This window comes from Castanea sativa, chromosome 5 (genome assembly GCF_040712315.1).
Source record: "Castanea sativa cultivar Marrone di Chiusa Pesio chromosome 5, ASM4071231v1".
In the NCBI taxonomy this organism is placed as follows: Eukaryota; Viridiplantae; Streptophyta; class Magnoliopsida; order Fagales; family Fagaceae; genus Castanea; species Castanea sativa.
In genome coordinates this window covers 72,183,113-72,195,600 of record NC_134017.1, presented here as the reverse complement: position 1 = coordinate 72,195,600, position 12,488 = coordinate 72,183,113, and the positions used below count along the sequence as shown (strand labels likewise).

The window sequence follows — 12,488 nt, the reverse complement described above, 5'->3', positions numbered from 1 at the left end:
CTTCATTAATTAGGAGATTGTATTATACATGATGAAGAATAATGACACTCCAAATTAAAGACGAACAACAAATATAAATCAAACCTCCAGCCACTATAGGAATAGAATTAGGCAAGTGAAAATATCATCTACGACTACGACTACGACGTACCGTTTATCACGCGGACACAAAATTATAAACACACAAAGTACATAAAGAATTTTAAGGTAGCCACATATTCTGATATTCCATATTCCGAGTCGTATAAGACTAGACATTCCTACTTTTTGAGGAAATGTTTTGATATATGAGTTTTTATATATATGTGTATTTCAATTGTCTTTCGCTTTGATATATGGGTTTTACTAACCTATATTCCTACTGCATTCATCAATAAACTACTTTAATAAATATTTTATGAAAAAAGGAAAAAGTGACCAACATTTTTTTTACCGTTTTCAGTTTCTAATAATTTTTTAAAATAAATAATTAATGTACTTTTTAAGGTATAAATTGACGGGGTTCTTGATATATATATATATATATATATATATTTTTTTTTTTTTTTTTTTTTTTTTTCTTGTAGGTTTATATAATTCAAATATTTCATTAGGCCGTGCCTCATTGTCAGTGTACCACCGTTTAAATAAAATTGAACTTGACCTCGAACAGCCATGGCCCTCCACTCTTGTCAATTCCTGTGAAGTATGAGTACTCCTAACAACCACTGTGTCCCACCCTGGCACGCACATGTGAAACGAGCTAGTCATCCATTATTACCACTGTCGACTAGATTCGCACGATGAGAGCACAGTTGACGAATACCAACGTGGAAAAAACGAAGAAAATAGCAGTCTTCTGTTGTTGTTTTCACATTGAAATCATGTAAGTTTATAACCTCATCACATATAATTTGTTTCACGATTAAACTGCCTCGTGATGGACTTTACATGCGATGTCAGTCTGATTGATCATTGATTAATATTTTGGGTTGGCTTTCTCAGTGATTTTAGATTTTGAACCAAGTACAATTATTGAAGGCCGCGTATACCTAAAACCAGTGCCGGCCCAAGGCCACACCGAAAGACAATTTTTCATTAGGAAGAGACTCCACTTCCCATTGTTAAAGCCCTAAATTTTTATAAAATTATATTTATATTTTTAAAAGTTGTGTGTGTGTATATATATATACATATATATATATATATATATATTATTAAAAATGTTAAAAATATTACAAATTTTACTATTGACTTACAAATTGTCATAATATTTAATCACAAAAAAGTGATATAAACATTCATTAGTTAAATTGATGAAATTCATCAATAAGAGTCAATGTCACATTATATTTTTAATATTTAATAGTGTTTTTAATTAGCGTATTTTTCTTTTTCATTTTTATTAAAACTCAAAGTACAAGACTAAAAAAACCTTAACCCAATTAAAACCCTAAAATATATAAAAAAGATGTTGCAAATGTGTTAAATCATCAATCATAGGTTAATCTCTTCTAATAGTTTGAGACTTTAATTTTTGTAAACTGATATCCTACAAAGCTATACATCAAATAATATCTATTTTTCTCTCTTGAAAACAAGATATAAAAATAAAAATTGGATTACAACTTTACTTAACTATGCATCATCATATATCCAAAATAAAGTATTTTTTAATTGCTATATATTTTTCTTTCTTTTTATTAATATTTATAGTTCAAATATGATATTCAATTCACTATATGAAATTAACATTAGTTTAGTTGGTATTTAATGCATGACCTTTAACATATAAATATTAATTAGACAAAATTATTTAATACTAATCAAATCAATATATATATATATATATATATATATATATATATATATATATATATGTTAATGAAATTTTTCTATGAATTATTTGCATAAATATATTTAAAAACTAAACGTTAATATTTTAGCAAATGAAATATCAGCCAATGTGCTATTTAGGCTTTGATAAAGTTCAGATTGAATTTCATCATAGAAGCAACTTCTTGAAGCTCAATTCATGTCTCAAGATGCCCCTGAATTGAAATTTGAAAACTTTGATTAGAAGGGATAGGGTGACAAAATAGAAGATTAAAAAAATAATAATAAAAAAAAACCTTTTAGGAAATGACAACTTTAACCAACTCTCTAAGTGAACATGTATGATGTTAAACAGGAACACCTGTATATAGCACCTTTTAGTGTGCTTACTTTGCAAGTGAAATCGCTAGATTTCTAAATTACTTTCAGTTGACCAATTGGCAAACATATATTCAATTACCAAAAGATCCAAAAGTATATATGTCTGCGCTTAAAAGGATATGTACAAAACTATGAAGCCGTTAGAGTTTTGAGCAATTGCTACTTCTGCAAGTTTAAAATCTTTAGGCCTGTTTGGTAGAGGAGTTTGAATAATGTTGTTTGGGTGTTTTTGATATACATGTGGGTAAAAAAATGTGTGTAATGTTGTTTAAAATGTGAAAATATATGTAAAAACTAAGCTACCAAACTGTTTAGACACTCATTCCAACACTCTATCGGCCACCTGCCTAAATAGCTTACCTACCAAAGAAAACTAAAACTGATAAGGTACACTAACTTGATAATGAATGATAAAAAGTAATTTATATATATATTGTGTTACAAGTACGTGGCACTTGATGGCCTTGCCAAGATTGTAAAAGAGTTGTGGTGGCAAAGAGAAAATAGATCAATGAGAGAGAGAGAGAGAGAGAACTAAAGGGAAAAATATATAGGAAGAGGAATTAAAGAATTTAAAAACAATAATCATATTAATTAATAATTAAAAAATATGTGACCTGACTTAAATAGAATTATGACAATGTAGTTTTAAGTCGAAAAATTATGATGTTTTGAGTTTAGGTGACACTAAATCGATATTTAGCATCAAGTATGAATGGAAGGGAATTCTTTCAAAACATTACATAATTTTGGAGTTTCAATCCAAATTTTTAAATGGGAAGTAAAAGCAAAATATTTCTAAATTTAAAAAAGAGTAAATTTGCTTAATCTTGATATTTTATTGGTTATTAAATTATTTCTTAGAAATCATTTGATGATGTGTTAATCGTTATCCAACCAATGAGAAAAGTTTTCGACTTTTTTAATAGACTGGCTTGTTCTTCTCAGCCAAAAAAAAAAAAAAAAAAAAAAAAAAGGAGAGAAAAAAAAAGAAAAAGAAAAAAAAAAGACTGGCTTGTTCTCTTGTAAGTCAACATTTTACGAAAGAGCAATTAGATTTGGATTGTGACAGTGAAGGAAACTTCTTATAAATTTCCAAAAGGAGTTTGGCAGTGCACGAAAGGTTGAAAGAAGTGTGCCCCAGCTAGCCTGGATGTCTTTCGGTCATCGAGTCAATAATAAGTTGTTAGTCAAGCCTTGATTTTCTCATGTGCAATGGCTAATTACCACGTGAAAATGCAAATACCTCCACTAAAATGTATATCCCCACCCAATAAAAGAGAGAGAGAAAAAAAAAAATTTCTAAAAACATGCTCAAAATGCTTCACAGTAAAACGTACGCGTCAAATTCCTGTCACAAATTTGAGTTTCAAATAAGGTTATCTAACTAAATAATTTTCGAAAGAGTCCTTTTAGTGAAATAATTCATAAAATGATATATTTGAAAAAAAAAAACACTTTTATCCTATAAAGAATAACATATGTTTGTAGATTCAAATAACATAACATATTTTATTATCATGTTTATATTTATTTTGATGATATTTTTGGCTATGAGCTACATTTTTAAAATTATGTGTAAAAATAAAATTCTAAAGCAACATTTATCCAGCTATTTACAAAAATAAAAATAAAAATTAGGCACACCCATATTGAATGTGTAGGTTTTTTTTTTGAAGGCATAATCTTCCGTGTCTTAAGGATTTAAATATTAGCTTAAGTATTGACAGTTTTCTAAATGTAATAAGGGGATTGTCACTATCATCATTTTGACTCTGAAACTTGCATGTAATATAGATTACACGGTTTCACTATAGAAAGTTTCGCCATTTTCAATAATTGAAACATTCGAAAAAAGTACTAAAAATGGTCTAAAAAAGTATTCTTAACGGTGAAAATGACCATTTAAAACTATCACTAAAAAGTATGTTGATAATATTTTTTTAAGCCTATGTAACCGTTGAAAAGATACTTTGATGTTTGGTAACCATTGATAAAGGTGTACCACTTTTTTTCAACGGTAACTAAATGTCAAAGTATTATTAAAAATCATTGAAAGTAGGGGTGTGCAAAAAATAGTGGAATCGAAAAAACCGATTCAAACCGACCGAACCGAGGCAAAATTTTCAGTTCGGTTCGGTTCAGTTTTGGTTTTGGTTTTATATTATAAAAAACCGAATATTTCGGTTCGGTTGTCGGTGTCAATTTTTTATACACCGAACTGACCGAACCGAACTGAAATATTATTATATATTAATATATTAAATATATAATATAATATATATTTAATAAGTGACATGCTTTGGCCCAATTTTATTCACAATTGGGCCAATGGTGATTCAAAATTTCAAGTGATTCAAGATTGGGCCTTGACTGATCCGGCCTTGTTTTTTTTTTTGTTTGATAAGTGATCCGGCCTATAATTAAAATAAAACCCATTAGATTAATTACCTATAATTAAGTAAATATCTAATGATTCTAATTAAGCTAATTAAACTAAAACTAATTACACTATAAAATCTAAAGTTGGAAACCCTACCCTACATACCCCACATTTTTCAATCAGTCTCACACTTTCCACTCTCTCTTCTCTTTAGCCGCCACTCTCCATCTCTAAAATAGACACTTCGACAGTCTCCACGCCCACGGTGAGCCTCCGTTTAGCCTTCACTCTTCGAAACATACAGCCTTCAACCCTCCACGTTCAGCCCTCACTCTCTCTCACGTTCATCCCTCCCTTTTCACCCACGGTGAGCTTCCATTCAGCCTTCACTCTTCGAAACTGACAACCTCCAGCCCTCCACGTTTAGCCCTCACTCTCTCTCACGTTCAGCCCTCCCCACACCGGCTTAATCATCGACTTCTCATCTCACGGTGAGTCTCCATTTTGAAAATCTCTTTACCCTTTGACCCTCTCTCTGTTTTGTGTTTTGGTTTTTGAAAATAGTGATTCTGTTTTGTAGTAACAACATAATATCATGACGTTTATTTTTTCAAGTATTAATGTTTTATATGCAACTAAAGTTAGGGTTTTGAAAGAATCGATAACCCATGTGTTAAAGTTAGCTCAGTTGATTGCCTTTGTGTCATGTGCTCGTTGAAAAGCTCAATAACCCCTTCTCTGTTTTGTATTTTGTATTTTTTTTAATACTTAATCAATAAAGTTAGGATTTTTAAAATACTGAATGTCTGAATCTCTATTTGGTAATCAAGATGTTTATTTTTTTAAGCTTTATATGCGAATAAAGTTGGGCTTTAAAGTTGGGGTTTTGAAAAAATCGATAACCCATGTGCTTGGCTGCTTGTGCTTGTTGGTTTTTTATTATTATTAAAGTTAGCTGATTGCCTTTTTTTTTTTTTTTTTTTTTATAAAGTTAGCTGCTTATTTATTTATTTATTGTTGATATGTTTTTTTTTATTGTTGTTGACATGCAGTGAATCCGTGACTGTGATGTTAAGTTGTTATTTTCTAATTAATGTTACAGATTTGAAAATCAATTACCCTATGTGCTTAACTGTGATGTTGGTGTATTTGTTAATAGTTGACTGTGATGTTGGGGTATTTGTTTATTATTGCCTTGACGTTGATGTGTTTATTATTATCTCATTGAAGTGTTTATTGTCGGCTTGTTGCTGTATACTAGAGTCCTTTTCCTTCTTCTTTTTTGGTTGCTGACTTTTATTGTGTTATTGTTTTATTGTTATTGGCGTTAAATTTTTATTTTTTATTTTTTATTTTTTACTTTTTATAGTTGCTGGCTTATTGTGTTTTATTTTTTATTGAAGATGAATGAGACAACGGAAATCCCAGAGGGTCAAGACCTTAAAGTGGGTCAAGGCACAACTAATGTGCATGAAGACAAATGCAAACCCCCACTCTCACCAAATGCGGGTAATACTGGTAAAAAAAGATCTTTTGTTTGGGGTCATTTCACTGTTATTGAAAGGGGGGGGGGGGAAGACCTAGGGCAACTTGTAACTACTGTGGCACAACCTATGCTTGTGACACTAAGCAAAATGGCACTACAACCATGAGAACTCACATACAATCACTATGTTTGAAATATCCTTATAGGGAAGAAAAGAAAAAAAAAAAACCAATCAACCTTAGCACTCAAACCTAAAGAAGAAGGAGAAAGTAGTGGTAAACTAGTGCCTTGGGTGTTTAATTTTGAGGAATGTATGATAGCATTGGCAGAGATGATTATTCTAGATGAGCTATCTTTTAGGTTTGTGGAGGGTTATGGTTTTAAGAGGTTTATGTATAAAACCCAACCTAGGTTCAATCCAATCCCTAGCCGCACAACAATTGCCAAAACTTGCTTTAGGGTGTTTTTAGATGAGAAACAAAAGTTGAAAGAAGCCCTAAAAGAGCAGCGGGTTTGCCTTACCACAGATACATGGACATCCGTTCAAAATTTGAACTACATGTGTCTCACTGCCCATTTTATAGATAGTGATTGGAAAATACACAAGAAAATTCTTAGTTTTTGTTTAGTGGAAAATCACAAGGGTGAAACACTTGGGAAGGCAGTTGAGATGTGTTTACTTGATTGGGGGATAGACAAGATTTTAACTATTACAATTGATAATGCTGCTTCTAATAGTGGGCTGATTTCTTTTATTCAAAAAAAGACTAAGCATAGGAAGGCAACAATTTTAGGGCATAAATACTTGCACGTGAGGTGTAGTGCTCATATCTTGAACTTAATTGTTCGTGAAGGGTTAGTTGAAATGGATGAGACAATAGTGAAGGTGAGAAAATCTGTGCGGTATGTGAGATCATCTCCACAAAGACAAAGCACATTTAAGTTATGTGCAGAGAAGGAGAAAGTTGAGTTTAAAGGTCATTGTGCTTAGATGTGCCCCCTAGGTGGAACTACACCTATATTATGTTGGAGAAGGCTGAGAAGTATCAAAAAGCTTTTGAGAGATTGGAGGAAGAAGATCCAAATTATCTTATGACAATTAGAGAGGAGGAAAAGGAAGATGGAAATGATATAGATGAGGTTGCTTGAGGAATGGGTGATGTGGATTGGGAAAAGATTAGGATCTTTTCGAAATTTCTTAAATTTTTTATGATGCAACCTTGCGGTTTTTAGGTGCTAATTATGTCACTAGCAATTCTTTCTTTTTAGAGCTCATGTCAATTCATGACACAATTGACTTGGAGTATGAAAAAGATAGTTATTTGTTGAAAAAAAATGGCTGATTACATGAAGACAAAATTTGAAAAGTATTGGGGGAACTTTGATAATATGAAGCACTTGTTGTATGTAGGGCTAGTTCTTGATCCTCAATACAAGATGAGGTATCTTAAGTACTGTTTTGGTACTTTGTATAAGAACCAAAAGGTTGTTGATATGGCAAAAAGAATAAAGGTTATTTTGGTGGATTTATATAATGCTTATGCTCAAAATCAAGTGGGGAGTAGTAGTGCTAGTGTTGCTGCACAAGCCCAAGGCCAAAAACCAAGTGGATCAATGGAGGGAGATGATTCTAGTGTGGTTGATGCGAAGGCAATGAGGATGATGGGATTTAAGGAGCACTTGAAGGGTATTAATTCTTCAAATACCAAATCAGAAGTTGATAAATACTTGTTAGAGAGTTGTGAAGATGTCTTTGATGATAATTTTGATATTTTGGCTTGGTGGAAGGTTAATTCTCCATGATACCGTGTGCTTTCAAGAGTTGCACAACATGTTCTTGCAATTCCGGTATCCACTATGGCCTCAGAATCTGCCTTTAGTACGGCTGGTCGTGTCCTTGATCCCTTCCGAAGTTCATTGTCTCCACTTATGGTGGAAGCCCTCATTTGTGGTTAAAATTGGCTCTGTCCTTCATTGGCTCTAATCTGCCTTTGTGCTGCCATAGATGATGTTGAGGAGTTTGAAAAGCTTGATGGAGGTATGACTATTATCTGTTATATTAAAAAAAAAAATTAATTTCTATTTCTTTATTTATTAAAAAAAATTCTGCATGTCTATTATTATTAAAAAAAAACTGCATGTCTTGGATTCTTGGCATATATATTGTTTTATTGTACAAGTGACTTTTATGTTTTTTTTTTTTTTTGTTGAACTTGTGAATGATGTTACTACATCGGAACTAGGCATGTCCACACCAACACCTATTGATGTTGATGGTTGAAGATTGCTCTTTGCTCTTTGGATGGGTGGTATATGATGATATTTATACTTTTTGCTATTAGACACTAGTAGATAGTGGCCTACGTATAGATATATAGATATGAGCTTTTATTTTGTGCTTTGACAGTGCCCTATACATAGAAAATACAGGATATTAGGCAATAGGCAATGACATATGGCCAATTTATTTTGAATCTTTGGCCAAATATTAAATATGGATAGTATATGTTGACATTGACATATGGCCAATTTATTTTGAGTCTTTGGCTATAATGCTATTATGTAAGTATTGACACATGGACTAGTTATTTTATTTTGTAAGTATTGAAATCTGCACTAGTTATTTTGGTGTTAGGTAAGTATTTTGGTGTTATTTTGTTGTAATGCTATTATGTAAGTATTGAAATCTGCACTAGTTATTTTATTTTGACTTGTACAGTTTATTTTTTAATCTTGTTTGTATTTGATGGGTGCCTACTGCCTATAAAAAGTTACAGATTTGAGGGTTTGAGCACTAGAGCAATTTTTTGCTCTAGATTATTTTTGGATTTGTGAATCTGTGTTGTTAGGTTGTGCTTGTGCAATTGTATTGTTGACAGGTTTTATCATGTTGACAGGTTATTTTTTGATTTTTGAATATGTGATGTGTATTTTAATGAGTATAATAGAAGCTCTAAAGCAGGTTATGAATTTATGACAGGTTGTGATTTATGAATCTGCTATATGTGTTTGTATTTTTGGATTTATGAGTCTGTAACAGGTTCAGGTTGTGATTTTTGTTTTTTGTTTTTTGATGAATCTGCAAGTTATGAAATGCAAAATACAAAGCAGGTTGTAAAAAGGCCCAAAAATGGCCAAAATAGGAAAGGCCCAAATCTAGGCCGAAAGGGTCAAAACAGAAAGCTAAAAAATGCCTAAAGATGGTCATGGGCCAAAATAGATAAGACCCGAATCTGGGCCACAATTGGTTCCTAAAATAAGCCCAAAACAGGTTTCTAAAATAGGCTTAATTAGAGCATAAAAGGGCCATAAAACAAATGGCTTGAATACATATATATTTTTTTTTAAGAAGCCCAAACAGAATTTAAAAAAAAAAAAAAATCAAGAGGCCCAAAACCGAACACCGACCGAAACCGAAACAAACCGAAACTGATGGTGCCTCAACTATTTCGGTCGGTTTTGGTTGACAATATTGAAAACCGAAAATTTCGGTTTCGGTTGGCCAGTTAAAAAAAAACCGACCGAAACCAAACCGAAACACCCCTAATCGAAACATATACGTATACAAAGTATTCGTACTACTTTATCCACAAGAACTCAATCATTGATAAAAGGTATCTTGAGAAAAGGTACATAAAATAGAGAACATAGATTGACCTATAGCATGAAAAGATAAGACACAAAATTTGAAATCCACCAAGGAATTTTCCATAAATTCTAACACATTCATGAATTTGATCACGAAGAGACACTAAATTAGCGTTTTCTTTTATGTAATCCTGCAATGTTGGAGAAGTAAATGCAATAAAAACAGTTAATCTCTATAAAATAAAAGAGTACTCAGAAAGGATTCTAAAGAGTACCTCAGGTACACAAACTTTTTCCAATATTGAAATGATCCTTTTTTTTTTCTTTTTTTCTTTTTTTCTTTTTAAATTTTAAATAACTTGTTTCTATAGTCTAATGTAGTGCCATAGAAGAGCAATACAACAAAAAATGATGAGCAATCTAACGAGTCAAAAAAGTCTTGCTCTTAGTTGATGTGCATACACATCATACACATAAATTGAGATAGCCTGCAACATCTGATGCTTTTCCAACTATTCACTTAGGAGATATGATCATGCATATGCCATGGCCAAATGCTTCACTTACGGTTACTAAAGTCCGCAACTAACAGTTTAGCGGCAAGTTTGGGCCAGTTGTAAAACTCATAATGGTACACAACCTAACAAGAAAAAAAAAATTAAAAAAAAAATGGTCAAAACCTAAGCAGAACAAAACTAAAATATCCAACACAATTAGAAAAACCACGTTAAAGAATGAAAAATATCTAACTAATAATAATGACCAATAAAAAAAGGGAACCCAAAGTTCATCACAATTATGTCACTACTCACTAAAGTTGACGTCCTTCATGGCTCATTAGTTCCAAGTGCTTCACCTAATTATTATAACCTTAAATGAAGGCTACCCTGACAAGCAAGCCCAATTAGATGATGTAGGGCTTATTTTACCTATAGACCTTGGGCCTTGGTGATGAAAATATGAAAAGTTATAAGTGGAAAAAAAGAAGGGATGGGGCAAGACTGTAAAAGATGCCAATAAATTCTCTTAGTAATTCCATGGCACTATTACTACTCAAAGACTCATTGGCATCACGAGATAAACCAAAACATAATTCAGTCCCAATTTTTCATTTTATTGTCAACTTTACAGAAAAATTTAACATATAATAATTGTTTTTGGATGGCTAATAGATATAAATATTAGAGACAGAACACTTTTTTGGAAACTATTCATTCTGAATGGAAACTAAGGGTGTGTTTGGTAGAATGGTTTTTAGGGAAGATGAAAAAAAAAAAAAAATTGAGGAGGGAAAACTTTTTGGAAGGTGTTTGATTGGGAAGAGAAGAGGAAAAAATATGGTGGGACTCAAATGTTTTCTCTTTGAACTCACTGAAATGTTTTCTCCCTAAAATGAGGAGCAAGCGAGAGAGTGTGATTTACTTTATTGACAAAAATGCCCCCAATTGTTTTTTTTTTTTTTTTCTTTAAAGCTTTTGCTTTCCAACGTTGGCACATTTTTTTTTTTTTTTTTTGGTTTTCTTGGTACATGTTGCCTCTTCCTTCTTTTTTGGTTTTTTGTTTTGTTTTGTTTTGTTTTTTCTTCTTCTTTCAATTTCCTGGGCGTGGGAATGATAGGATTTTGCTTTGTTTTTCTTCTTCTCTCTCCTTTTTTTTTTAATAAGGATATATGAGTAAATTTATACAAACTCATTTTTTTTTTCATCCCTTCACTTTTTCACTCCCAACTGAACAAAATGAGAGAAATTAAAAATTTTTCTATCTTCTCACTTTTCTATCCTCCCACCATTTTCTATCTTTCTACTTTTCCACCACTCTAACCAAATAGATCCTAAAGGTCCAAAGCCAATTTGACAATTTCTAGAATAAAGACATAGAAAGTTGATCCACCACAGTTCATTAGCAATGATTCCAAAAAAAGAAAAGAAAAGAAATCTCAAAGGTGCTAGCTACCCCAACTAGTAATTTTCTTTTAGGATGATCAACATGCTAAGGGAGAAACTATGTGGGAAGTGAACATCTAGAGCCCACAGTTTATATAAATCCATAACTTATTGGTGACCTCTGCAATGATGATAGATAAATATGATGGCTTCCACAATTTGGAAATTACAAAAAGCCATGTAAAAATAGTTTCAACATGATTATCGCCCTATGCATATGATTATTGCACTTTAAAAATAATACAGCTATACTCTTCACTACGAAATATTTAATACCCTATGCATGTGATTATTGCAATTTAAAAATAAGTTTCAACTATTAGAGAGAGGTTACCACTAGCAGTAGGTTCAAGGAGACTTACCAGAATTTTAAAATAGCACATTTGATCGATTATATTTGCTTTCTTTTAAAACTTATCTTTCTACAATTAGCTATGAGTGCAATTTCTTGCAAGACTAAAGATCCATAAAACTCAATAATTCTTCTCTTTTCCCTGAATCATTGTAGACATAAAAGAACAATTGGATTTCATTGCTGATAACTAATGCAAAATTAAAGTATCAAGAAAGACTTACTTACCCCTGAACCATCAACCCTACCAAGAAACCTTGGTCCTAACCGCCTACCTTAACAATCTGAAGCACAAATATTTATGAGTCTGCCATAAACACTATGATATCATTAATACAAAAATTATAAGGTCTGAAATAACAAGAAAATGAATGCTAAAAGTAGGCCAGAGAAAGCAAACACAAGGGAACTAATAAAGAATTTGTAGACTATAATACAGCCAAATTTATACTTTATGTAGTAATGATGGACAAGTAGGAAGATAAGCAAGAAGCATAACTATGGAGAAGGGTGGCTTAGTGGTCTTGGTGCGGACGCAAG

At 31.8% G+C, this 12,488-nt stretch overlaps 1 protein-coding gene across 1 annotated transcript; it reads left to right on the top strand.

Annotated features, from left to right (window-relative positions):
* The first annotated feature begins 7,400 nt into the window (after positions 1 to 7,400).
* LOC142635736 (zinc finger BED domain-containing protein RICESLEEPER 1-like) lies at positions 7,401 to 7,868 on the top strand. Its single transcript, XM_075809844.1, has one exon. It carries the CDS (start codon positions 7,401 to 7,403, stop codon positions 7,866 to 7,868), a length of 468 nt encoding a protein of 155 aa, XP_075665959.1.
* Positions 7,869 to 12,488: the final 4,620 nt, after the last annotated feature.

Bases quoted from the DNA above. Each gene is read 5' to 3' on its own strand.
- LOC142635736 (XM_075809844.1), top strand. From the start codon at position 7,401: ATGGCTGATTACATGAAGACAAAATTTGAAAAGTATTGGGGGAACTTT.